Source organism: Zeugodacus cucurbitae, chromosome 5 (assembly GCF_028554725.1).
Source record: "Zeugodacus cucurbitae isolate PBARC_wt_2022May chromosome 5, idZeuCucr1.2, whole genome shotgun sequence".
In the NCBI taxonomy this organism is placed as follows: Eukaryota; Metazoa; Arthropoda; class Insecta; order Diptera; family Tephritidae; genus Zeugodacus; species Zeugodacus cucurbitae.
In genome coordinates, this window is record NC_071670.1 from 54,547,869 (window position 1) to 54,574,584 (window position 26,716).

Below are 26,716 nucleotides of genomic sequence, written 5' to 3' on the forward strand. Positions count from 1 at the left end.
TTATCTGTTTTTTAGGAGGCCTACGACGAAGTAGAGCAGATGGCGATAAGTCAAGTGAGGATAGGTTTCTTTATGGGTAAAATTGTTTATAGATGGGTATTTATTTTGAAGTCTTTTGAGGTAAGGTTAAATTACATTTTGAGGTGTCAACAAATGTCGGATCTGTTAAAAATTTTTAGAGGTTACGTCCGGCCAAGGTGGATTATATCTTCAGAATTCACTTGAATTCAAGTTTATTTTATATTTTGTGGAATCAAATGGGGGCAGGTTTGCTTGTAAGGTTCAGGCAAAATGCTTACTCTAAAACTGTGTGTTATCATTCGCTCTCAGGATGTTATTCATGTATGTATATAAGACACTTAGATAATCAAATATTTATTAAAAAATTATTAAAAAAGTTAAGACACAGAAACCTGAGTTTTTAGTAAATAGAGTATAGTAGACTTGTAGTATTATTCATTAAAAAAATAAATCATTAAACCAAGCACATTTGAGCCCATATATTAAACTTGAAATTTCATACAGATACTATATTTCACACGATGCTAAATCACATTAAGCAGTTTCCCCTTTCTTATTTTTTACTTCGAAAATAAAATCGATTAAAAATATTATACCGTTAGCAATGAAAAACACAGTCGCTATAAAATAAACTATTTTCTTATCATTTTCGACAGGCAACGTTGCTAAAGATAAACCACTGCAAATGAGGAATAGTATAGCGCCAATAAAGAGAAAGACTGGCACATCATTGAATGACACGAATGAAACTGGAATGGTAAGAGCATTAATGAGGTATATACATTTAGAAAGGTGTAACGCGTTTACAAGTTCGTAACGGCATTTTAATTGAATATATATGTTTTACAGTGAGACCTAACAACTGGAAGCAAAAAATTACATTAGGAGTTGCCACTCGGTATTTTCAAAAACATATGATTTTCTAAAAACCGTTACGAACTTTCTCTCTGCTTGGTATTTTGTTCACTTACGCGTCACCAACACCGACGTTATTATGGTGAAACCGAAAATCGTGCCACACACGATCATAACTCTCGTCGCATATATGCTCATCGTAAACCAAAGGACTATAAGGAAGATACATATTAGCTGAAAAGGCATATCAGTTGTCCTTTCTATTTTCAAATTGCATATTTTTGTTACTCGCTTACCAGCTCGGCTACTCTGAAAACTTTCTTTAGCTCCATGGCGCTACTAATTTCTTGCTATTTAGAGGAATTCTGCTACAAAATTTGGCAAAACTTACAAAAAAAAAAACATAAATAAATACATGTAAGCAATTTAGTTACGTAAAAAAATAAAAATAAATATTATTGTATTGACATGCAAAAGTAGTATTGTCAAGTGTTTCTTTCTATTAAGTGGCTCATCCACACTCGAATTTGTTGATTTCTACAAAATTTGTTTTGAAATTCTGAACTGTGCATCAAAGTTCGACAAAAAATTCGAGTGTGGATGGGCCGATTTAATATTATTGTAATTGTAATTCATGTAAACACAACAAACACGAATTTTCATGTGACATCTTTCATTTAACATTTTTTCAAATCAGAACATCAATATCCAATTATATTACATTAATATTTTTAACGCAAGCAATTTTCATTAAATGAGCAAATAACGCTATGGAACTTAAGACAATCTTTAGAATCGTAGAGCTGGTCAGCAAATATTAAAATTCATTCATACAAAAATATAATTTATTCTTTCCTCAGGTAATATGCATTGTGCTCTTAGTCCTTTGGTATGCGTTGAGCACATACGCGACGCGGGTTATGATCGTGTGTGGCACCATTTTTGGTTTCACCATAATAACCTCTGTGCTGGTGGCACGTGAGTAACACATCCACGTGAATTTCCTATCCTTTTCTTATCAAACTATATCCTTATAGTTGAATTTCTGGAATTCAATCAGGTGGCAGTTTTCCTAATTATTGGCGCCATTTTGAGTCTCGTCTGTGGTGGCTTAACTATTGCCTATGTACCCTCATATGGCGATGGTAGGCTAACATATTTTATAGCAACTGGTCTCTTCATTGGTAACGGTGTAGTGTTTTTAATCGATTTCATTATGGAATTGAAAAATTAATTTGTAATTAATGCATTTGTATGAGGCAAATCTGTTTGTAAGATTTTTTGTCTGATGCGTATGAGAAGAGAGCGAACAAAGAAGAGATAACTGAGAGAACAAAATTGTAAAGAATATAAATTATGTAAATGTATTGTGTTATTTATAAATAAATAATAATTTGCGCAAGATTAATTGAAAAATCATTAAAGAAGTTCCAAGGGTTGTTGGATTTATCCATAAATAAAGGTAGACTGCAGAAATTATTTCACATGCCTTAATTTCATTCTCATTCTCGCAACAAAGTTGCTAAGAGAGTATGTGAACAAAACTATAGTTCACATAACGGTTGTTTGTAACACCCAAAACTAAACGAGTTAGATATAGGGTTATATATACCAAAGTGATCAGGGCGACAAGGCGAGTCAAAATCCGAATGTCTGTCTGTCCGTCCGTCCGTCCGTCTGTGCAAGCTGTAACTTGAGTAAAAATTAAGATATCTTGATGAAACTTGGCACATTTGTTTCTTGGCACCATAGGTGCTTCCGAAAATGGGCAAAATCGGACCACTGCCACGCCCATAAAAGGCAAAAACCGAAAACATGGAAATAAAATTTGGTATGAAGGATCGCACTATGAAGGGGCATATTTGGATGTAATTTTTTTGGAGAAGTGGGCGTGGCCCACCTCCAAATATGTTTTTTGTAGATATTTCACAAACCAATAAAGCTACATATATAACCCAAGCTTTCTGCGTTAACTCACTAACGAAACACGTCAGAAATACAAAATTTTACAGAATAAATACTAGAAAGAAGCTGCACAAAGATTTTTTGACAAAATGGAAAATGGGCGTGGCATCTCCCACTTATGGGTCAAAAACCATATCTCAGGAACTACTCCACATATTTCAATGAAAATCGGTATATAATATTTTCTTGACACCCTGATGACACGTGTGGAGAATGGATGAAATCGGTTCACAACTACGACAACTTCCCATATAACCCAATTTTGAATTCCATCTGATTCCTTCAATTTATAATGTATACATTAGGAACCAAAGAACACAGCGAAATAAAAATTAACATAAATACTGTATATGATCTGTTGCACCACTTGTGAAAAAGTTGTCGAAATCGGACTATAACTTTTCAAGGCTCCGAATATCGAATTTGAAGAACTCAGTGCCTTATGGTAATTTTTCACCGAAAATATCGGTAAATCTCTCAGATATCTTAATTTAATTCAGAGGGAATCTTTTTCTTCTAATAGTGTGTCTCTCTATCAGAAATGGTTAAAAACAGGTCATCACTTCCCCTAGCTCTCATATACCTAATTAGAGGATTTTCAAATTGGGTCAAATTGTGTGTTATCTTAATAAAAATATATCAATAAATTGTGAGAGTATAAAACGTTCGGTCGCACCCGAACTTAGCCTTTCCTTACTTGTTTTTTTTTTCTTTAGACCTAAGGAATAGTTAATTCGACACCAAAAAAATTCTACCAAATGCTCGAAGTGAAATGGATGATATTTATGGGAGACAATCATATATAAGATACACCAATTGTATCAAAAACCATAATTCACCCAAAAAGCATGCATTTTCTATTAAATTTTTATATAATAAATTATTTATTAACTACTTAAAGAAAAGTTTAAACTAATATCACAAAAATACACAAAATTTCCAGTCCAATAGGGAACACTCGTGGTCCATATAAACACAAAGTATTAATATCGATTCAAATCGTAAGTATTTTTCGGAATATCCTTAATGATCGGAACTTCACGTCGACTATAAAATTAAGAAGAAAAAAAATCATAGAGAAAAAAAATATAAAAATCGTAGAAAATAATATAAAGTAAAAATAATATGTTAACGAACAGAGATAAACAAAAACAGCAGTATGATGAGAAGCCACACAGAGAAAACAATGAGAGACACACAAAGTGGATATGCGGAGAGTAAAGATAAATTCCAAATGAGAAACAGTTGCTAGTGAAAGTCGAGATTACAACAAAATACATTTTTATGAAAATTTCTAAATGAATTAGAATTTAATAAATAATTTTTTTTTATTTTACTTAAGAGACTACTGCTACTATCCATTAAAAAGGATAATAATGGAACGATATTTATAATTTTTTTTTCAACTATAATCTCCATTATTATATTTCCTCTCATCCTCCCCCATTTTACTTACCCACAACCAATTCAAAAGACGTCTGCGTATATATATGTTTATGTATATAAAAACATTTAATTCTAATAAGACAAGGACAAAAGCGTTACAAATACATTTATATTTCGTTTTAACAATGAGAATTCTCTTTTTGCAAAATACAAATTTCTAAAAAATATGAATATATGTATGTATATCATGTATGTATGTATGTATATTTGAGTGCACTTTTTGTATATTATAGAAGTTTATGCGTTTGTATGTGATCTAAAATACGTTTGTGTGTGTGTGGGCGTGTGTATTTCGCTTCTTTACATGTAGTACATACATAAATGCAACATTTAATATTTTTTTTTATTCAAGATAATTATATTTGTTTTTTTTGCTCATTTACGTTCTACAAATGGAGAGCGTGTCCAAGAGGAAGACCGCACCATTGATGATCATCAAGGAACCAGCTGCGAGTGCGTTACGTTTGCGTTCCTTGAAGAGGAAATTCGAGTTATCATGCCACTCATCGATGATCAGAGCGCCAGAGATGACGAAGAGCACACAGCCCAAAATCGAGATGAGCGCATTGAGGCGTTTCTCCACAATCGAGTTGAGTATGTGTCCTATAAGGAATATGGAAATATTGTAAAGAAGTGTTTTCTCATTTTTTTATAACCTTAATGGTACCGTAAACATATTTCTATCCCAATGGATGGACCTTACTTTTGTTACCCGTACGTGTATAGATTTCCTAGGTTCTATTTCAATTATTTAGTAAACTAAGAGACTCATATATAGTATAACCTGCCTTTGCTTAATTTTAATTACTCTATTCTATATCTCCTGATTTATTACTATCCTGGTTAAAACTTTACTGTTATAGTCAATTCGGTGTATTTTGGAACTGTTCTAATCACAGTAAACTGTATTAGCTCTGACATTTCATGCCGAATCACTTCTGTTGCTTTGGACGAAAACAAGAAAACTGAAAATTATTCTCCTGACGAACAAAAATATATACATATCTCTGATCATGTCTATCCTTATAGTATTTATAATAATTTTAATGAAGACAACATCTAATTAGATGGAATGTGCGGTCTTTGAATGAAAGCTTTGTTTAGAAATGGAGCACTGAGAAATTATGAAAATCTCTAGCTTCGATGATGAAAGTTTATAATGGAAAAGGAAACGTCTCTATTTGCCGCTTAAAATAGTTTTTTTTAATACTTCCTTCGGTCTCTATAGTTGAAAAAAGGCAATCGAAATTTCAGTCGAAAGTTGTTATTTGCTTACAAAAATTACTAAAGATCTATTAAGAATTGTTCTAAGTGGATTAGAATATGGAAAACAAAATAATATATAGCTCTTTATTTAAAGGCGGCAACCATAATAATTTCAATGGTTGGTAGAGAGTAAGAAAGATCTAAAGATATTCTAGTCTTGAAATTTTGATATTCTTTGACAAATTTATGGAACAAAGCTTTTAAACTCGAGCCTATGGGTGAATATGAACCTATTATACCATAAAATCGAGATTATTGAAGTTATTTTTTAGTTGACTACTCACTAAAACAGAGCTTACCATGCATAAGAATATCATTTAACTTGATTTTAACCTTGTTTGGTGTTTATAGAAATTTCATTTGGAGTTTATGAAGAAACAGTGGTATCTTGGAGACAATTTTGGTTTCTCTGGTGAAAAATGACTCTTTTGAAAATTCCTGCTTGAATACTCATATATATACATTGTTTTCATAAAAAATAGAAAATTAAAGACAAAATTTTTTAAACACCCCAAGAACAAGAACAAGAACATTTAAAAACACGATGTCTTTATACTATAACATGAAACCTCGCTTACTATACTTAAACGTGCTTAAATTTGCGGTTTTAGTACTTAAATATAAATATATTATTTTCTGATAACAAAAACAAAAATCAAATTTACTCACCAATCAACAATACACCGCAGATGATAGTGAAACCACCGAGTGTACCGCAGACAATCAGCGGTCTTGAGGACAACGCACCAGAGTTCTCCCAAAGCACAATGCAGGCGATCGCGATGCCCTAGAAACAAAATGGGGCAACAACATTGATTTATATACATATTTTTAAAAAACTTATTAATGGATGACTTGATGCATGATTTCTTTTTAATGAATTACGATTATTATTATTTTTTAAATTTTATTTTTATTATTAATTTTCATTAACCATTATAAACACTTAACACAACTTTGGCACATTTTCAACACTCTTGTAAGCTTAATTCAAAGCTAGTAAATGAACTTAAAATATATAAAATTAAGAATTTATAATGATATTTAACTGCGTAAGATAATAAAGGTGTCGGCGAGAAACATAAATGCATTGATTAGCATAAATGCGCCAGCACCCTTTATGGCATTACGATCCTGCGGATGTAGGAATTGGCTGCACCAACGATCTACCACAATGGTGCCGGAAGCGATAAACATTATGATTGCGCCAATGCTGAAGAGACAGTCGATGCGCTTATCAATAACTGCGCCGAGTAGATGACCTGAACCGCGGGTTGGCAGGGTGAACGAAGTACGTGGGTGGGTAAACAATGCAATAAGGTGAAAAAAACGAAAGGGAGCATTACACAAAGCAGATAAAATAAATAAATGTGTCATGTTTTGCCACAATGTTCAATAGTATTATATTATAACGGTCTATAATGTTTATTGCATGTAACAAAGTGTGACTGTGTAATCAGCAAATGATAAATTAGTATTTGTTGTAGTCGTATCTTGATTTTAGCTAGTTACTGCGTGTTACTAATAATTACCGATGAGCAAAGTACAGCAGATAATCAAATAACCCGTTAGGGTGCCACACACCAACATCGCTTGACTCGTGTACGAGTGGTCGCTTATAATTTCGATCATGACAATGGCGCCCGTGATGAAAGCCTGGAAATGTTGCAAAGGTGGGTAGCGGAGGAAACCCAAATTTGGTTAATGTTTCTTTTGTAATGCACAGACAAGTGGACAGGGCACAAAAGCCACAAGGACGTTGAACGAAAAGGTTTAGAAACAAGGAGGAGAAGGGAAAATAATACGAGTTAAACGGTTAAGTGAGAGAGAGAGAGAGAAAGAAACGAATAACTTAGAGTTGCATGTGGACGCATAACGGTATATGTAAGTATATAAATACAAAGAGAACATATTCCAAAAACATAACGGAATCAGAGATAACCTATTTTATCTAAATTCAATACAGAAATGAGGAATACTTTCTTATAAAATGAACTGAATAGGAGTCCTCGGGCTTTGCATATTATATAATTTATGCGTTTGGCACCACTCCACAAATGTTGTTCCCTCAGAGAAGGTTTCTGAACAATAAACAAGTTTTTGGCAAAAAAATATTAGAATTTTTCAAAGAAAAACAACCAAGAACAGGGAATACTTTAAGCTTTAAAAAATCATTGTTTCAGAAAATCTTAAGGTGCAGAAATTGCTTCAGAAAAACCAGAACACCCAAGAGGAAAATGTTTTTGAACTATTCCCAAGGGACTATGCGAACCCCGACATCTCGGTAGAAAAGAATATATCATCTAACATTTTCACAGGCTGAAAAGAGTCAACTGTAATCCTAAGACATCCAAATCATTTTATAAGAACTGATCCATGGAACATTTCCAGATCTGCAGTACTATCATCTGTAAATTCCAAGATCGATGGATCATTAGTTGCAAAGAAGTTTTGGAAAATGCAATCCGTTTATTATACGATGGATTTCTCCCACGAATATGTAGGCTCTTTCGTAACTCGGAATCGACTATGAAGCTATGACTCTTTATGCCTAGACGCACAAATTGAAATCGAATTTCACCAAAATTCTGCCATTTTTTATGAGAAATAGTATTTGTAAAATATATTTGACCCATAAAATTGCACAAACAATGCCTTATTACAGCCGGCTTTTATGAAAACAATAACAATAGTAAACCCAAACAATAACAGAACAATCGCTGAACGTGATTTGCGTGTGAAATTTGATACCAACGCAACATAAATTATAGCCCACAAATAACAACAAAAATTAAAATTCTCCAAACAAATATTTGTAATATGAAAACAGTCATTGGCAGACCTATAAATTAGATTTTTTTAGTATTATTATTGCTTTGGGGCGACTTTTCAATAGCACACATTTGTTTTGAACTTGAAACTCATTGGATATTATTGAATAAATTATTGAAATTCAAGTGCGAACATTTTTAATTTTAAGTGCAAATGCAAATACAAATATGGATGGACAATTTGGTGATTCATAAGGAGAGAAAGAGAGAGCGAAAAACATATGGAACAAGAATAAGGAATATAATTTAAGATTTTATAATTATTTTATTCCTAGAAATTTTTGCCAAAAGCTATGGACATAATCTAAAAAAATATAGAAATATTCAGATTACAATTTAATCTAGAGTTTTTTCAGATTGAAAGAAAATTGTAGAAAATCATCTCATTAACAAATTGATTTTCATTCAATCATCTATCTACTCATGCATCTCCATAGTCAATTTCGAACTGCGTTTACTCAATCTACTCAAATTACATTTAATGTCACATTGTTTTTGTTGTTATCTAATTAAAGTTACAACGCTTTAACGATAGCATTACATCATCCGATTTCAATGAACGCTAGGTTTCATGACAGCACATATGGTACAAGTGTACATGGGTTCTCTGCACCAATGGCAGAGTTCAATCAAAATGCAAATTAGTGATTCATTGAAGCGTAAAATTTCAGCGATGATAACATTTTCATTGTTTTTTTTTTTATTTTATGCTTGGCTTAATGCAATTTGAACCAATTTTTGCAATGTAAATTATCTGCTGCTCAGAATAAAAGTTGAAAATATATCACTAGCTTACAAAAAAAATATCAGAACTCAAAACAACCAAAATATTCTTTCCAGTATAAAGAGTTACATCTTTTTGCATGTTTAACCCCATATTCAAGTTTTATAACGGAATTTTTGGAGCACTTGTTGTTGAAATATTTTTTACTTTGCAATCAAAGAGACTTTATCGAAATGAGAACCTTTAAAAAGGATTTTTCCAATTTTTGTAAATGTTGAGTTAAGAAATTTTTGCAGTAAACGAGCGATATGTCTATAATGAAACCTACAAATAACCGTCACACGAAAATTCCATTTAATTTCAATTTTTTTTCAAAGTCAAAGTCAGTAGTATTACTGAATTTAGGAGCGTTAGAGTGAGAAAATTCATGAATATTTATGATTTCAAAATTTTATAAGAATAAATTCAACATTTACATAATTAAATTGAGTCATTGAAACTTGAATTTAATTTTTTTGTGGTATGGTTATTGTTGAAGCAAAATAGAATGACAAATTCAAGTTGTTGAATAAGAAAAGAAATTTTTTCAGTAAAATTTAAAGAATTTAAAAGATAAATAAATTAGAAGAGAGTTCTAATAAAAATAGAGCTCAAATGAAGTACGTCACTATGTACCACTGATTAATTCTAATTATGCCAAATTCATAGTTCGTAATCGAGACAAATTTTGTAGAATGTTCAACTAGGTTTCCAACGAGGCATTATTAAATTAGTAAGATCTTATTTCTTAATAATTTAGAATTTTATCTACGTCATTTCTTATCGAAAATTATTAAAATTTTAAACACAAATCGAACAGTCATAATTGACAATATTTTCAGAGCTCTATTTAATATACGATTTTCATTCATGCTTCCGACATTTATTTCCTTGATCTTTAGGATTAGTAAGATAAATTATCCAAATATCTGACCAATATTTCCTAAAATTCATTTACCCCTCGGTAGGCAATTTCAAAGTTCTAAGTGTTTTTCTACCAAAAAATATTATTCATAAAAAATCGGTGAACTGGTAGGAGGTCCCTTTTTTGTACATTAACGTCATCCTTCGTCAATATGAGGGTCTGAGTCGAAATAATGAACGCGTTTTATATTTTTTTATTTATTTATTTCATTATTAATAAATACAAGTCAAAAATAAAAAGGAAAACTTATATTCTTTTAACTTAAAACACGATCAACACGAACAATTAAAAACATATTTACAGTGAAAATAAAATAGTTCGTAGTCATTTTGACGAAGGATGACCGTCTAGGGTTAAAAAAGGTAGTTTTGTATTATACTTTATACCCTAGTATTTCTGCTAATTTTGGTCTATAGTATACAGTATCCAGTATCTCCTTTTCCAACGGTTGATTAGTAATTTTTGCAATTTGGTTTTTACTATGAACTACAGATTACTTTTTGATAAAGATATAGCTATATATACATATCCTTTATCCACCCTATATATGTATACATGTATGTATATTTATAGTATAATGACATTTGCCAACACTAATGAATGAAGTAAATTTCACTGTAATTTGCAGCAAATGTTGAACACAATTCTAATATTAGTGAAGTGCTAATATCATTACAGTTTATCTGACGGTTAGCAAATATTTATGCATTATAAATAAAAATATAATATTTACATAGCAATTCATGATAAAAATAATGTTGCCCATATATGAACAACACACAAATGTTAATAAAATATTGGTTTTATCACTTTTATTTTTGCATCAATATTGGTAATGATGTCTTAATATAATATGTGGTGTCATCGCTCACTACATTAAAATGGGTGCGTAATTGTCAATTTGTTGTCATTTTTATTGACTGACAGTAGCTGTCATAAATCAATTAAACTAAGTAGCATTTAAGTGGACACTAATGGGCTATTAGGAGCAAGTTAGGCACTTCGCGGGAGATAATATATTTTATTGTTTACCCTAGTTGTTATGTTAAGTATATTTTAGGTGGGTTTTGTTAGAAGAAAGTGAAGCTACCGTCACCCAGTAAAATTTAGTATAGAATAATACGATACTAGCGCCATCTAGAGAAATACTTTTAGATCTATTTCGCAAACAAACACGATACGAAAATAAGCTCAATGACTCAATTTGCTCCATGCCATTCCATTTCAATAACTCCACTTAATTCTCAACAAGCTATCTTGGGCAATTCACTGTCAAGAGCATAAAATAAAAGCCTGCTAATATAAATACAAATATTTAAATTGAATTCAAGGGATTTGCTGATTGTGAATAAGACCAAGAAACTTGATAGCAAACATTTGCGACCACTTATTTTCACAATACTTAATTAATATTACTAACGACTCGAATATATATTTAAACAAATGGAAGAATACAAAAAAGAAAGAAATAAATAAATTGGCATAAATAAATAAAGTAAACAGCTTAAGATGATTAATTGTTGATGTTTACGACTTAAATCGTTATCACTGAAGAACATTGGCGCGCGTTATCGCGGTATATTAAATGCCTTAACGCCTTATTCAAGTATGTAATTGTAAAAAAGTATTACATTTTTTATTCAATTATTTAAGTATGCTAATGACTTATATGTCAAAATAAGTATAATCAATCTGTATAGAGTTTTTTCAATTGCACTTGAAATTTGAAGTGTCTACGAGTGGTCTTAGACTTACATACACGCGCGCAATTAATTAGCACCTACGTAGTAATAATTAACAAAGGGTTAAGAGCTGTCAGATACTAAGTACTGTCGTTGACAACTTAAGACACCTATTGTTATTATTGGGAAAGTCCATCCAGTACATAAGTATTGTATGTATGTATTTGTTTCGATGCCAAGATTTGATAAAAAAGTTATCTTAAGATAAAACTAAATATGGCGAGACACGTTGTGGAGCTATAGGGCGTTATGCTACGCAAAACTGTATATTTTTTTGGATATTTCCACTCATCAGTCAACAAACTATATTGAACGATGAATTTGTAAGCAATGACTAAGCATTTAGAATATCAGCTGAAGTTAGTATTAGAAAATGAAGTATATCGTTTAAATAAAATTAAATAAATTAAATTAAATTAAATTAAATTAAATTAAATTAAATTAAATAATATAAAATAAAATAAAATAAAATAAAATAAAATAAAATAAAATAAAATAAAATAAAATAAAATAAAATAAAATGAAATAAAATAAAATAAAATAAAATAAAATAAAATGAAATAAAAAAAAATAAAATAAAATAAAATAAAATAAAACAAAATAAAATAAAATAAAATAAAGTAAAATAAAATTAAATAAAATAAACTAAAAAAAATAAAATAAAATAAAATAAAATAAAATAAAAAAATAAAATAAAATAAAAAGATAAAATAAAATAAAATAAAAAAATAAAATAAAATAAAATAAAATAAATTAAAATAAAATAAAATAAAAAGATAAATTAAAATAAACCAAAAAAATAAAATAAAATAAAATAAAATAAATTAAAATAAAATAAAATAATAAAGATAAGAAACAACAAACGCTTTAATTTAAATAATTGTAGTTTAAAATAAATTGGAATGTTGTTTTCGCTGATAAAATATGCAAAGCTACATTTCCTTGAAAAATTACTTAATTTTTTATAAATTTATCGGCATTTCGTTAGATGTTTCACAGGAAAATCACGTACAAAATTGATATTGGTGGCAGTCATAACATAAAAATAAATATAATTGTTCTACCAACATGACATCATTATTCATAATACATTCAAGTAAAAGTAAATGTGGAAAAAAAATTATTTTAATAAAAATAAAATCACACTTGTACGCAAGCGTATATACTGCTGACCCACAAAAAATACAAATTTCCCAGCATATGAAGTAGGTATATATATATATATATATATATATATAGAAATTGTTCAACCAATTGAAGTCTTGAATATCACCACAGCGATCACTTGCACTTACGCATGGCACACATGAGCAAATATTTTTAAATACACATGTATAAGTAAGCTCTCAAAGTGAATAATCACATTTTTATTGTATTACTTGTGCATTTTATTATCAATCATTTGCATATTGAAAACTAAAAAGGCGCTTGATATTCGTATTGTTATAGCGTATTTATGACCTAGTGAGCGCATAAAGTGTTTTTCTTTGCATTTTTTTCTTTAAATGGGTGATAAAAGCATGATGTAATTATATGTACTGACCATGCACACCCTATATATAAGTACACATAAATTCATATATAATTATTTACATGAGAATATGTAAACAAAAGTTAGTGAAAACTTTATTTAGATATAAACATATTTGCTTTGCTGCTTTAAATTTTATATATACATATGTGTAAATATGTGCATGTAAAATAGAAATTTGTAGAACTGTAAAGCAATAAAGTAATTTCCGAGAAAGAGGTCTGTATTTTACATGGATGCTGATATGCATACGGAAATTGTTTAGATTTTGAAGTAACTTTGTTGATTTGTAATCTAACCAGTAAATTACTCATACGCCGACGTGACCGGCAAATTTCTATTGGAAGTATTTAGCATGATCAATTTAGATGTGGTATCATTTCAATTTTTATTGCATTTATCATTGTAGTTTCTAAGCAATTAAACTCGAGTTTAATGTATATTTCTCTGGCACAAACACGAATTTTAAAATAGAAAAAAAAATGAAAAAACTAATCTTAAACGTCTCACTTTTTGTTGTTTATGATGTACACAATATTGTTTTTCAGAAAATTTTTGACATTTCAGAATATTCTGACAGTCATTTTGTTGACCATTTAGATATGAAAATACATATGTTTTCTAAAAAGCTTTTCATTTACAGTAAATTCATTCATTTCCCTGTAAATATGTAAATATTTATTAGTTTTCTCATATTTTGCTCCGCTACAAAATCTTTATTGCTTCCCGTTACGCCTTTGAAATATGAGTTTACGCCAAATTTTATTTTTATAGCCACATAAAATTACTAAGTAAATAAATCTTAACGTATACGCCAGATACACTGATTTACTCAGTGATGTATCTATGCCTGTGAATAACGCCACCCACCGAGTAACGGTCAATAAATGTTGTAGTAAACAGATAATTTTCAAAATGTCTTCATTAAACTGGAAATTCATTCAAAATTTATGCTATTGATTTTTTTCTTATTTTAGTAAGAACACATTTTCAAAAAAAATAATCGTTTAATCGTTAAAAAAATTATTTAAGTTTCTTAGATATAATGAATACTAATACATATATAATATAAGTATTATATAAAATTGTCTACGTGATTAATAAAAATTTTCAATATTTTTATGGTCACTCCAACACACATTCTAACTAATCTTTTTATATTAAACTTGAATAAACTCACATTAAACCACAAGGTAAAATTAATCAGTACTCAAATAAATGACATTAAATGAAATAAAAAGTCTGTCACTTCGCCGAAAAAACCACAATTCAAGCTCACAAATCGAGAGTTTTCGACTTGGGAACACAATGGAACCAGACTAAAATTGACGCAAAAAGCAGCTTTATCACTTCTTTATTTGCCCACACACTATATACTATATATAAGTATACATACAGACATATATACAGGTAAATTGCGGTTCTTTTATGCATATTTATACAAGTGTTTAGCGAAAAATATATTTAAATTAGAATTTCTGTTTTTGTGAGTGTATGTACAAAGTCATTTGGCAGCATGACATCATAAAGCAGTCAGCAAAGAGTCGGCAAAATCACAATAAACAAATTAAAATTATTTTGTATGTAAAAAGTAAATTAGTTTGATTTGAAATAATAAATATAATAGCTTGGGGTTATTTAATTAACCATAAAAGTAATGGACAAATGAGCAAATAAATTAAATAAATTGGTTTTTGGAACATAAATTATTTGGAATCACAAGGTTGTTATTTTTTATTTGTTGATTTTTTCTACAGTCGTTGGAGCATTTTCATGGCCTCTAAAGCATAACCCTCAGATCTACTCTTGTATATAAGATGTTTCCAGATAATGTATGCAAAATAATATTTTTGAAACCAGTTCCATGTAGTACCCAAGCCTGGTTAGAGACGGGGAACTTTATTCTATATAAGCTTTAGACTGCCCTAGTTCCTATAATGTCTAGTCCATGTAAAATTGAGAACAAACTATTTAATGTGCCTTCTATCTAGAGCTGTTTCCATAATATATTAGTCTCTTTATACTATAATAAACACATTTGGTTGGTTTATAAGTTTATAAAACAAAATATAAACGGTTTTTGCCTTATTTAATGGAAAACTTAAGAACTTTTCAGAATTCGTCATCGAAAATATCAATTATAAAATTTATATAGGATCTACAAAATAATAAAAATTTATTATTGTTTTCAGGCAAATTGGTACAAAAAATAATTAGAATTCTTAAAGAAGCAGAAAACAGCGAAAATGGTCAAATGGATAAATAATTTTCATAAACAACTATTTATTGTTCTCTGATCGCTAATTAATACAATCTAAGATTAGAATTATACCATAATTATGGCAATAATAACCAAATTTAGCATAATATTCTTATTATATAATTTACTTCAAATACATATCTACAAAAGTTCGTTATGTAACTATTTCCGTAAATATATATGAGTCTCTTAAAGCCTCACTTTACATTTTCTAAGCCCAAATTCAGTATTCTCAAAACAAAACAAAACAAAAAAAGCCGGCGCAGCACAAAATCATTCATCTTCTTTGAAAAAAGTGCCAGAAAAATTCTAAAATGACATCATTTCGGAAGCAAACTAGAGTCTGAAAAACAACAACAACAACAAAATACTGTTTTTGAGACCGGCTTTGACAAGGCAGACAACAATACATATGCATAAATGTATATCAACGATGTGTCAGCGATTGTTAAAGACAGTAAACGAACCCACCAAACTCTAATGCGAAATTCAATATGCGTAGAGTAGCTAAGCCTTCCCGAAAGCAAAAGTTACCACCACCGAAAGTGAGCCCAAAACTATTTTATATTACGGCATGAATAACAAAACAACCGTAATTATGGCTAGCTATGCCAAACAACCGATTTGGTGTGTGTGTCCATAAATTAAGGAAACCTTATATGTTCACACGCCACACAGAAAAAACAAAAAAAAACAAAAGAGTTTACCTTCAAAGACAAACGAAGTTAATGAATTACGCATGCGTGTACAAAGTGCGAGAATGAAATTTCAATTAAAACAACGCATTGTAAAAGGAAACGAAGCATTAGACAAGAAGCAGCTCACGCATAATTTAGCGAAACAGCAAAATACCAGTTCAAGTCATTTAACAACATAATAAATGAAAGAATAGAATAATTAAAAAATACTAAAAATAATAATAAAAATAAAGAACGTTCTCAACAAAGCTAGATCACACGTTAATTTTAAGCTCAGCTTAGCGCACCGCCTAAAAATAGTTGCGTGATCTAGACAGGCGTAATTAAATTGTTGCGACTGACTTCATTGTTGTTTCACTTTTATTCTTTTAGCTTTATGCGATTTAAACATTATGGGCTTGTCTTGAGTTTACGCGCCATATTATAGTTCATTACTATAAACACACACACACATGAAAGAGCAGTGATGTCACAGCACACAAATAAAAGTACGCTTAGACCGATTTCACACAGGCAATTTTTGTTGCGGCAATTCTTAACTTTATAGGAGAGGGGGCGACGAAGAGAGGAGAATTTCTCTCTCTTTCGCTTCCCTTGGTCGCCCCCTCTCCTATAAAACTAAGAATTGCCGCAACAAAAATTGCCTGTGTGAAATCGGTCTTAGTATCTACTAAAGAATGTTTATAAACATGTTGCGCAACATTTTTGTGTAGCTTAGCTAACATAAACACTCGCTCAGACTTGCTCAGCGATTTTCTCAGCAGAAATTTGTGTTTGTGTGTGAAATAAAAAGAAATCGTGAAATTGTAGCTTCAAGGATAACCAGCAAACTTTTATGACAATAGCATGCAACAGCATTAATGTCGCTTGTAAAAACAACAATAACAAAAGTAATTGCTTTGATGAATTTTAGTGGCGTAGTAAGTAAAGTAAAGGAGAACAAAATCATGTGATATTTTTGTGGTATTGATTGGCGGGCGGGTAGCCATCAAGGAAATACGGGTATGTATGCTTGTGATTTATGTGTGTGGATTCTATACAAGGTGGTGACTGGAAACGGTAGAGTTAGAAAGCAACTGGAACTGAGGATTAATGTACATTGTCCTCAGACAATATACTACCAATGTATCTAGGTATATTCACACAACTTCAAACGACCTTTTTGTGGTTTAAAAATTTATTTTTTTTCCACAAATAATGTACTGAATGAAAGCATTTTGACACATGATGCATTTTGACTAACATTTTCTATGCAGATTAATCAGGGTTAGGTTAGGTAACGTTCTATAACTGATCCTCTCAAAAGTGATACACTTAGTCCATAAGAGACAATGCTTTGAGAAACCAGAATATCGGCTTAAGTTAGATATTATTTCTCTAAAAAGTGCACTGAACAATTATCAAAAAGTCTCTAAAACTTGAAAAGTAAAACTAGATCCCCCTTATGAATGCCTCGAAACCAATGCGAACATGTATATTTCGAAGGATTTATTTGACAAAATATGATTCTATTCGCAGCAAAAACATCAGTGGCCCCAATCTAACCTCAGAGCATGCTTATGAAGCGTATTTTCAGAACATATATAGCTATCCTATAACAATTTTATTATTCGAACTAAATTGTATAGAACAATTATCAAAAAGTCTCTAAAACTTGAAAAGTAAAACTAGACCCCCTTTATGAATGCCTCGAAACCAATGCGAACATGTATATTTCGAAGGATTTATTTGACAAAATATGATTCTATTCGCAGCAAAAACATCAGTGGCCCCAATCTAACCTCAGAGCATGCTTATAAAGCGTATTTTCAGAACAGATATAGCTATCCTATAACAATTTTATTATTCGAACTAAATTGTATAGAATCGTACAAGAGACTCAAGATCCTTGCTTACAGAGTATGGATTATTCATGCAATATGCCTTCAAGACATGATTTTTTAAGGTATTTTGATGATGTGTGTCGAATTTCGAAAGTTTCGGAATCATACTGTCATAGTTATGATTAAAAAAAAATTGGTATTCCATATTACCCGAACTTACTCTATATTTGGGCCATCGAGAATCTTTAGAAAATACTTAGGGAAATATTAAATCATATTTTCCGTATTTGAGGTATTAATAAAAGAGTTGATATAAACAACTCTGTATGTCATATATGAAGTAGACTACTTTATACCTTTCCCTGTCTCATTCAATTGGATTTTTCTAACTTCTTGCCTTTTATAACTTTTTAACTTTCATACTATATTTCACATTTATTTGATCGTGCTTTAAGTTTCAGAAAATGTGCCAAAGTAGACGACGGAATATATATAAATAGTTTTGAAAACACTGAGACAATACAAATTTGAGAAAACTTTGAATTCAATTAGTTTAAATATTTTTGAACTATTTCTATTTTGGTATAAAAAAGGATCGTTTCAAAATTAAGTTATGCGATTTAATATTAAAAACAACAAAATTAATTATATTTAGTCACTTTGGCTTAAAATTCACAATAGAGATTTTTATGATTTAATATAAACTATATTAAGTTAATAAATTTTTATTAAACAATTTAATTCCAAAAAAATTAACACAAAAATTAATTAATTTAATTTCAGAGCCAATTAATCAATTACTTATTTTTTTGCTCAAATATAAAAACTATTTTTCTTTTCTCTCAACAATTAATTTAAATGCCAACAGGCAAACGAATACTTGCGCTTTATTAAATTATACAATTATCAACGAGTCCATAAATTGCGCTGGAATATTTCAGCAATATTTAATTATAACAAAAACAGATGCTTTGTGAATTTACCAGCTCAATAATTTTCAGCAAAAGACGATTGTTGAACTCCATTTTTATTTTTGTTTTGTTTTACAAAATACTTTCTTATTCCTTTATATGTATATATTGTTCACAAGCCAAAACACTTGTTTACACAGTGGCTTATTTTAATTTTGTTTTATTTTTATTTAAAATACAAGTTTTTCTTTCACAACAAACGCGTTGCTATCGCGAGCGTTCAAATCGTACTGATTCTTGATTTCGTGTGTGCCACCAATTTAGCAACGCTTCGTTTGGGGTTCGGCTAGCTAGCTAACTGGTTGTTTGCTTGGTGGAGCGTTGTTCGGTTCGCCGGTGTCGTCATTTCGGCAGTCTACTGGCATTGTTGACATTGAAACGCGTTGCTGCCATCACAGCTACATGTTGCTTTGCAGCTCTCTCTCTCACTGAAAATATTGCTGGAAAACTTAACTTTTTTCAGTTGCCTCTGAAAACACATGTTTCTTCAGCTTCAGAATGACCTATATATAAATTTGTACGTGCACTATTTAACTGACATACAGTGGAACAAAAGGTGTGTTACCGAATAAAAAAAAAAACGGGAGAGAGTTTTTTCTTAAAACTATAGGGGTTAAATAGTTTAGTTCTTTGTATGTATACTATTTATATTGAAACCAACCCTCTTTTTGTTCAAGCAGTTGTTCACCTGGTCATATTTTTTACTGTTTTGTGAAGTCATAGAAACAGAAGTAAGATACACGGTAATCAACGCATCTAAAGAACTATAAGATCTTCGATCTAATTTGGAAAACTATCACGATACCCTAACCACAGAAAATGAGGTTGAGATCAGATCGCACTGTCATAATACCACTGTTAGAAATTAGATCGAATGTAGTGTCTATGTATTTTATTAGAAAATCTTTAGATCTAGAACCGATGAATAAGTCGATGTCACCGATGTAATAGTAGGTCTTCTGTATCGAATAAAATACAATTTCTTAAAAGTATTCTTAAGTACTAGAAGTATATATCCTAAACTCATCATAACCTTAAGAAAAATAACATCTTGGAGTTAGTCTTCTTTATATTAACCATAAATGTTATTGTGAGTTTAAGTAAGATATCGAAGCCTACTTCTTCATTCTGACATTGAAAAGACCTATTACCCATTAAGGTATCAACACCGAACATCTATTTATGGTTTTTAAAGATTTCAAAGCCTTGCTATTACTGTTATGTCAGGATCTGATAAGTGGTGGTAACCAGCTCTATAAGAGTACAGGAAGAAGACGTTTGATCAGAACTAGGGTTTAAGAAACGACGATTTGTTATTGTGTGATAGTAGTATTCAAGTTTTAGAACATTTTATTTTTAAAGGAACCGATAAAAAGCATTACAATAAAAATAGATGAAAGACATTGTCTTTCGAATTGGAGTCAACTTGCCGACTAAGAATGGGTCATTGTAGACATGGACCACTTGGGATTATAGAGACAGTGACAAAGCAATAAACAAGTTGCAGAGAACATGCTATCAACATGTTCACATAAACACGTTGCGCAACATTTTATTGCGTATTCGAATTCACTTATGAAGTCACAGCTTTCGCCATTAAACGAAGAAATACGAAGAATAAATCAAAAATGACGACATCCTGCTATAGAGTGCGACTTTACCACATATATATCAACGATAACTGATGTGAATATATTGTCTATATAATTTATACGTTAGAAATAAATAATACACAAAAGAGTCACTACAACAACAACAATACCAAAAACCATCTTACGAAACAGGCAGCTAAAGGCACTTGAATTCTGGTTGAGTGAAGCTGTGAGAGCTCAAACTTCAATTTCTGGCACATTGCGCATTTTGCCAAATAAAAAAATCACCAAAATTTATGTACATATTGAAGTGAAAACATCTGTTGTCTGTTAAGCGAAACGCCATAACATGAGAACATTAAGAATCACTGGACTAACAGAACATAAGCAAAAATCTTCAAAAAATATATACAAACATAGATACAAGTGACTACATAATTCAATGGCACAAAAATTTAAAATTTTATTTGTTACAAAAAAATTTTTTGCAAAAATGGCAACTAAATAAACAACAACAAAGCAGTTAAAAAATGGCAGGCAACTAGAGCTAAAAATAAAAGTGTTGTAATGGAAATTGTATTTGTATGTAAATGTATGTTTGTATGTATGCATTTTATGACTTAAAAAACTCTATAAAATTCTGGCAATTCCGGAAACTCATCATCGCACTCCCCTTCCTCCACCGACTCTTCACCATCGACGCGCTCTTCATTTGTCACGAAATGTAAAAATCGCATCGAAACCGAACAACACCCCATTCACAATGGCCAGCGACGCCTTAATGAGCGCCAAATCGCGAGTACGTGTACGAAATGAAAATTCCCAAGCCTCAATGATGAACACACCCGACGCAATGAAGAGGCCACAGCCGAGCACACTGTAGAATATGTCGATGCGTCTGTGAATGGGCGCACGCATTAGGACACCTGTTGACAAGTTTGTAAAGTCATTTAATTATAATTTTTTTAACTTTTTAGAATTGGAGACATGTTTTTCTGCATGTCCGTGTACGCACCTGCGAAAATACCCACCACGACGATTATGTAGCCCGAGAAGGTGCCCGTCGCTACGAATGAGGTCAGTATGTCGCGGTCGTCGAAACTGTAGAAATGCAGGGCCAAGCAGGCGGCGGAAAATCCCTACAAGAAATGTGTCAAACGGAGGTTTTTGTGTGTGTCAGTAAACTGTTGATAAACAATGTAACTATAAATAACGGTAGATATGTACGAGTTGGCTTTCACTTTGCATATTAGGTTTCAGCGTTAATTAATGAGAGGAGTGGCTGGTGGGTTTAGCCGAGGGTTGGGTTTGAGTACAAAAAATTACACTTGATTTATTAATAGGGGATAATACAAAGTCTGATGGGATTTGTTGATATATTTTGTGTATGTGGCGCGTTTTGTTTTGGCAAATTAATTTTCCGGAAAAACTATTTTATTTTGTCTTGTAGACTCCTTTTAGTATAAATTGGTATTGTGGAACCGGAGCTTTTATGTTTTGTATACGATGGTGTAGTCTCTTTTGTATTTTCTTAGAGCCGTCCATGAAAAAATATTTTTCCAGAGGAAATTTGGAATCGATTTCTATATTTCTTTATCTCTTTCATATATCTCAGAAGTAATATTATGGTATAACACAGATTAACCTTTCGAATACTACAAAGTCACTACATATAGCAGCATGTAAGGTATAGCCGTCTCCAAAACTGGCTATAATATATTGATTCATAAGTGGTTTCTCTATGTACGGAAGGATAAATGAACTGAATGATTTAGCTGAAGGCTATAAATCTTAGGCCGATTCGATTATGTCGACTCTCCTACCCATTTCTCCCTAATATTTATAGGTTAATAATCATTGTGTGCTGATATTGGGATTTACAAAAGCAACTCGACGACTTTGAGGTATAACTCTCAGTAATGACTTTTCCATTTCCTTTCTGTAGCATCTAGAAAATATTTCATCAAGTCCTTTACCGGCATCCCGTTCGAAAATTACTTTATATTGTAAAATGATGATCTGAAGTGTTGGGTCCACGAATCTAGTCATAATATCCCTTTATTGTATTGCATTACGCCAGAGTATCATCCAAAAAGTTAAGCGTTCGATTCGATGTGCTGTAAGTACTGACGTAAAGTTGAATGTTCCGGGTAATTAAGGACCTTTGAAAATCCATTCGAATTAAAACATTAATTGTAATCCATCCCTAGTTAGACAATATGCTTTCAAAGATCCTTTTTTTAATTCCATCTGATAATTGGAGCGAAGATTTTGTATTTGGGGATCTGAGAAATTATAAATGACAATCTTGACTCTCAAGGATATGACATTCTTCACTAAAGAAAGTGACTTGAGTTACATCCTTAACTCCTTTCTGGGACATAAAATCCATTATTCGTTGTTCTACAGTTTCCAAATTTCATTTTCACTCTATCTATAAACTTTTCATTTCGAAAGCAGTTTTGGAATCACGAAAAATTTAACTAAGACAACATCACTATGATTTGTGTCCAATGTCCATTTAGTCCTTAACATAATTTTTAATTTTGTATGCAAAGTATTACCAATTCCATAAATTTAACTGCACTCAAACGAGCTTTCCGTTCATTATGTGACATGTTTTTTCACTTCGGGTCAACAGATCGGGGTTCTAACGCTAGAAACGCAAGCTACTACTAAATTGTTTATCAAAACAAATATTAGTATGTTCTAGTTCACATATCCTTAACACAATGGCAAATAAACCGAATTCGTTGAGAGAACCGAAACGAACGTATCCAAGGTAAAAAGTGAACTGATGAGAGTCATTGCTGCAAATCGAGCTACACGAATGCCACTTTCTGGCTGCACATAATCGACAGATTGGCAAATTACAATTGGAAATGTATGGAATTATGCTCGAAACATTCCATTCATTTATTTATCTGCGTCTACAACACAAAACTATCATTTTTACAATTTTACAACGACTATAATGAGCCCATGGAATGAACGAAGCGCGCAGATGATGGACCAACGATGATAGTGCCCAGCATTAATTAATTACACTTTAGGAAGGAAATACGCTTTCAATATGAGTGCATACATAGTAGATCAGGGCAACCGCATGTGGTTTTCGATGGAATAGGTTGATAGGTTGATGGGACGAGTGGAAGCGCAGCTAAAGTGGAAACAAAGAGATAAGTGGAAGAATAAGCACATTTCAAGGGGCCTTTACAAACAGAAGAGAGCACACGAAGGCACTTGAAACCACAAAAATAAAATCAGAAAAAATATTGAAATGGAATATGAACAGCAGACAGCGCGTCTCAAATATTATGAAAACAGAAGTGTGGATCCAAAACAGAAAAAAGAAAAAAGAAAGACAAAAATGATTTTTCCCAACGCGATTGCCACACTTTAATGTCTAAAATAATTTCATGATTAAGTAGCTAAGAACAATTATTTCTAAATGCAAACGAATTTCGAAATTAGAAAATTAGACTGAAGTGATCACAGCACATTGAAGAGCCTAAATCGTTCTTAAATGCCAATTTCATGACACAGTTTTCAAATACAGAAGAAGATACATACAAACACATATCTGGCACAATTATTTAGCGTTTTTTGTTTGCTGTTTATACCAGCTTTTGTTTGTACCGTTAATTGCTGTGCGTACCTTAGGAATCCACTATAGACACATGGCCTATTCATATGTGACTTCCATTTGAATGTGCCAATTTATGGTTCCATAATTTGTTTACGCAGCACAAATGATGTGATTCAAAATTCCATGCAAACACACAGATTACAAACAGAACTTTATTGCATTTATTGTACTGCATATGAGAACATGTATGTATGTACATATGTATAATGAAATAGGTAATGACTCAGTTAATCGTCATATGAATGTGAGTTTGTAATTTGCTCATAATATAACCCTAAGGTCCATATATGTGAGCTCATTATGACATAAGCAAAGAAAATTAGGTTAAAAAATTTTGAATAAAGCTGAATTCGGGCAGAAGTGTGTGTTGCATACCCGGCGTATATTATAGAAAAATTGAGGTTATGTCAGTTAAGGTATAACGCCACCCCGAAATAAAATAAATTTTTTTTTAATTTTTGCTTAATTTCAAAGCCTATATTCTAACGAGTATTTTGAGATGTCTCCGAAAGCTATGATCATTAGAAGTCTGAGCGGTGGAAGCACCCGATAGTAAATTTTTTTCTTCTTAAATTAATTAAAATACATCTTCCTTAATAGATTTTCCACAGAGTGACGTGGAATTTTTTCGATTGAATAATTTGAAAAAATTTTATCCAATTTTTTATACGGTATTTTTACCCCAAAATATACAATAAAATTTTCAAGTGCTGACAATTGCGTAAAAATTTGTTTTCAAAAAAACCGTCTCTGTTCAAAATGTATGACTTTTTAAGAAAAATAGTCGTTTACTTGCTTCAGACAAAAATTTAAATGCCAATTATGTACACCATGAAGGAGTGTTCCGGTAAAATTGATCCACGACAATGCTTATATCACTGCCATTTTTAATTAAAAACAATATTTTTTTAGTATTTATAAAGTTTTAAATTAGCAAAAAATGTAAAGAAGTTCTACCTCAAATAGTTTTGTCAAAAAAATCCTTAAAAACGTCCGATTTTCATATTTTAGGGTGGCGTAACCCCTTAACGAAAAAAAAAGTCCAAACGGATCAACGAAAAAAAATGTCCATACGGATCAAAAATTTACTTCGTCATTTGTATTTAATGAGTTAATTTATATACCTTTCATAACCCAGCTCTTTACATTTGTTTGAAAATATTATATAATAAAACCAGACAGGTCCTTTAGATACTAGTTGGAGCAAAAATAAATTATTTTAATATCCAAACGATTATACAAAATCGCATAAATATTATTAAAACCTGGAGAGATGCTTAAATGCTATTTCAAAAATTATATTTTCCCAATTACTATTTTTAACCCGCCTTTGGCTTAATTCGAAAATGGGTGAAATAGGTACGCAACAACATAAGTTTTCTAATTAATACCATTTGAACATCAACAGCTTATTTGTCTTGGAATTATCAAGCGCGGGAAACAAAACAGATATTGAAATAAAATTTACCACGAATTGTGGCCTTGACACTCTCAGTCCAAACTATCTGTCCTTTCCTCTAATTACCGTATCCGAATAGGAGAACATCCAACCTACCGGTTGACTATATGCCATGTATTATATAATTACCCCTCTTTTACGCTCTATTCCCCACAAACCTAATATTATGATTTCTGTCCGATTATCGCAAATTTTTATGCTACTTTGCTGTTAGCTTTTCACCACTTGATAAATAAGCTTTTCGATTGTCACAGTTGGCTAAGCATATCTACTATAACTAAAATATCTATAAACTACATTTATGATTAAATTTGTGTTTTATTTGCAGTGTAAAGAGCTTAAAGCTCCTATATTATTTGAAAACGTCAGAATATGAATAAAAAAGCTCATTGAAGCTTTAATGCGGCAACTAACACGTATAAGAGCCGCAAGACCTTAAGTAATATAAGTGCAGGTCATGAATTATAAAAAGCGATAGGCGGGTGCGTGTGCACTCACTGGGTCTTTGGTAGTATCTATTGTAGCAGAGCAGTAATTTTAATTGAAAACAAGAACGCATATGTATTAACCCAATCGTCCATTCTTGTCCGTTTCCTTTTCGCTTCCAAAACCAATTTGAAGGAGTCTGTGTGGAATCCTTTCCAATTTTTGAAAATTTTATTGGAGGTTTTCGTTTTAAAAATATGAATTAATAGCCAATCCATTACTACTCGGAATGCAAGTATCTTATACTTAATTTAATTAAACTGATCAATAAAATTACATGTGTATACTACTCTACAATATAAAAGAGCTTCAATTAAAACTTCAACAATCTGAAATGCATTAAAACAAGTTTTCCTCTCAATTTTGCTGTTTACGTGCAGGAAAACTATTAGACAGTAAGAGTTTAATTCAGAAATATACATATAAATCAATT

General features: G+C 31.1%; 6 protein-coding genes across 9 annotated transcripts in view; 1 reads left to right on the plus strand and 5 right to left on the minus strand.

The window, feature by feature from the left end:
• Window positions 1-26,716, minus strand: part of LOC105208998 (uncharacterized protein DDB_G0283357) — a 131,501-nt gene that overhangs the window by 88,188 nt on the left and 16,597 nt on the right. The gene's annotated exons all lie outside the window — the stretch shown is intronic.
• LOC105208999 (uncharacterized) lies at window positions 476-1,311 on the minus strand. Of its 2 annotated transcripts, none has more exons than XM_011179133.3 (3): window positions 1,173-1,311; window positions 993-1,110; window positions 476-770 (listed from the first exon to the last, which is right to left on the minus strand). In XM_011179133.3, the coding sequence occupies exons 1-3, from the start codon at window positions 1,206-1,208 to the stop codon at window positions 556-558; spliced, it is 369 nt and encodes a 122-aa protein (XP_011177435.1). In that variant the 5' UTR covers window positions 1,209-1,311; the 3' UTR covers window positions 476-555. The 2 variants fall into 2 exon arrangements, with proteins under 2 accessions (XP_011177435.1, XP_028894092.1); XM_029038259.2 differs by having other exon boundaries at window positions 993-1,088; window positions 1,173-1,212.
• Window positions 1,173-19,356, minus strand: LOC105209001 (protein snakeskin). The gene is made up of 4 exons (XM_054232417.1): window positions 19,110-19,356; window positions 6,223-6,340; window positions 4,671-4,890; window positions 1,173-3,888 (listed from the first exon to the last, which is right to left on the minus strand). Exons 1-4 carry the CDS (start codon window positions 19,149-19,151, stop codon window positions 3,825-3,827), a joined length of 444 nt encoding a protein of 147 aa, XP_054088392.1. The 5' UTR covers window positions 19,152-19,356; the 3' UTR covers window positions 1,173-3,824.
• On the plus strand, window positions 1,544-2,280 carry LOC105209000 (uncharacterized). Its single transcript, XM_011179134.3, has 3 exons — window positions 1,544-1,682; window positions 1,737-1,854; window positions 1,914-2,280. The coding sequence occupies exons 1-3, from the start codon at window positions 1,647-1,649 to the stop codon at window positions 2,108-2,110; spliced, it is 351 nt and encodes a 116-aa protein (XP_011177436.1). The 5' UTR covers window positions 1,544-1,646; the 3' UTR covers window positions 2,111-2,280.
• Window positions 6,249-7,188, minus strand: LOC114803621 (uncharacterized). Its single transcript, XM_029038260.2, has 2 exons — window positions 7,086-7,188; window positions 6,249-6,815 (listed from the first exon to the last, which is right to left on the minus strand). The coding sequence occupies exons 1-2, from the start codon at window positions 7,183-7,185 to the stop codon at window positions 6,598-6,600; spliced, it is 318 nt and encodes a 105-aa protein (XP_028894093.1). The 5' UTR covers window positions 7,186-7,188; the 3' UTR covers window positions 6,249-6,597.
• Window positions 19,175-26,654, minus strand: LOC105209002 (uncharacterized). Its single transcript, XM_011179136.3, has 3 exons — window positions 23,254-26,654; window positions 21,705-21,828; window positions 19,175-21,615 (listed from the first exon to the last, which is right to left on the minus strand). Exons 1-3 carry the CDS (start codon window positions 23,305-23,307, stop codon window positions 21,398-21,400), a joined length of 396 nt encoding a protein of 131 aa, XP_011177438.1. The 5' UTR covers window positions 23,308-26,654; the 3' UTR covers window positions 19,175-21,397.

What these genes read in the sequence shown, in the direction of transcription:
- LOC105208999 (XM_011179133.3), bottom strand. Translation starts at nt 1,208, where the DNA reads ATGGAGCTAAAGAAAGTTTTCAGAGTAGCCGAGCTG. An exon ending in TTTTCAGAGTAGCCGAGCTG is followed by an intron (nt 1,111 to 1,172) that starts GTAAGCGAGTAA and finishes ATGCCTTTTCAG; the next exon opens with CTAATATGTATCTTCCTTAT. An exon ending in AACGTCGGTGTTGGTGACGC is followed by an intron (nt 771 to 992) that starts GTAAGTGAACAA and finishes TTACCATTCCAG; the next exon opens with TTTCATTCGTGTCATTCAAT.
- LOC105209000 (XM_011179134.3), top strand. Translation starts at nt 1,647, where the DNA reads ATGGAACTTAAGACAATCTTTAGAATCGTAGAGCTG. An exon ending in TCTTTAGAATCGTAGAGCTG is followed by an intron (nt 1,683 to 1,736) that starts GTCAGCAAATAT and finishes TTCTTTCCTCAG; the next exon opens with GTAATATGCATTGTGCTCTT. An exon ending in AACCTCTGTGCTGGTGGCAC is followed by an intron (nt 1,855 to 1,913) that starts GTGAGTAACACA and finishes ATATCCTTATAG; the next exon opens with TTGAATTTCTGGAATTCAAT.
- LOC114803621 (XM_029038260.2), bottom strand. Translation starts at nt 7,185, where the DNA reads ATGATCGAAATTATAAGCGACCACTCGTACACGAGTCAAGCGATGTTG. An exon ending in CTGCTGTACTTTGCTCATCG is followed by an intron (nt 6,816 to 7,085) that starts GTAATTATTAGT and finishes CCCGCGGTTCAG; the next exon opens with GTCATCTACTCGGCGCAGTT.
- LOC105209001 (XM_054232417.1), bottom strand. Translation starts at nt 19,151, where the DNA reads ATGGAGTTCAACAATCGTCTTTTGCTGAAAATTATTGAGCTG. An exon ending in TGCTGAAAATTATTGAGCTG is followed by an intron (nt 6,341 to 19,109) that starts GTAAATTCACAA and finishes TTTTGTTTCTAG; the next exon opens with GGCATCGCGATCGCCTGCAT. An exon ending in ACGCTCTCCATTTGTAGAAC is followed by an intron (nt 3,889 to 4,670) that starts GTAAATGAGCAA and finishes TTAATTTTATAG; the next exon opens with TCGACGTGAAGTTCCGATCA.
- LOC105209002 (XM_011179136.3), bottom strand. Translation starts at nt 23,307, where the DNA reads ATGTCACATAATGAACGGAAAGCTCGTTTGAGTGCAGTTAAATTTATG. An exon ending in CAGTTAAATTTATGGAATTG is followed by an intron (nt 21,829 to 23,253) that starts GTAATACTTTGC and finishes CATTTCTTGTAG; the next exon opens with GGATTTTCCGCCGCCTGCTT. An exon ending in CGTGGTGGGTATTTTCGCAG is followed by an intron (nt 21,616 to 21,704) that starts GTGCGTACACGG and finishes ACTTGTCAACAG; the next exon opens with GTGTCCTAATGCGTGCGCCC.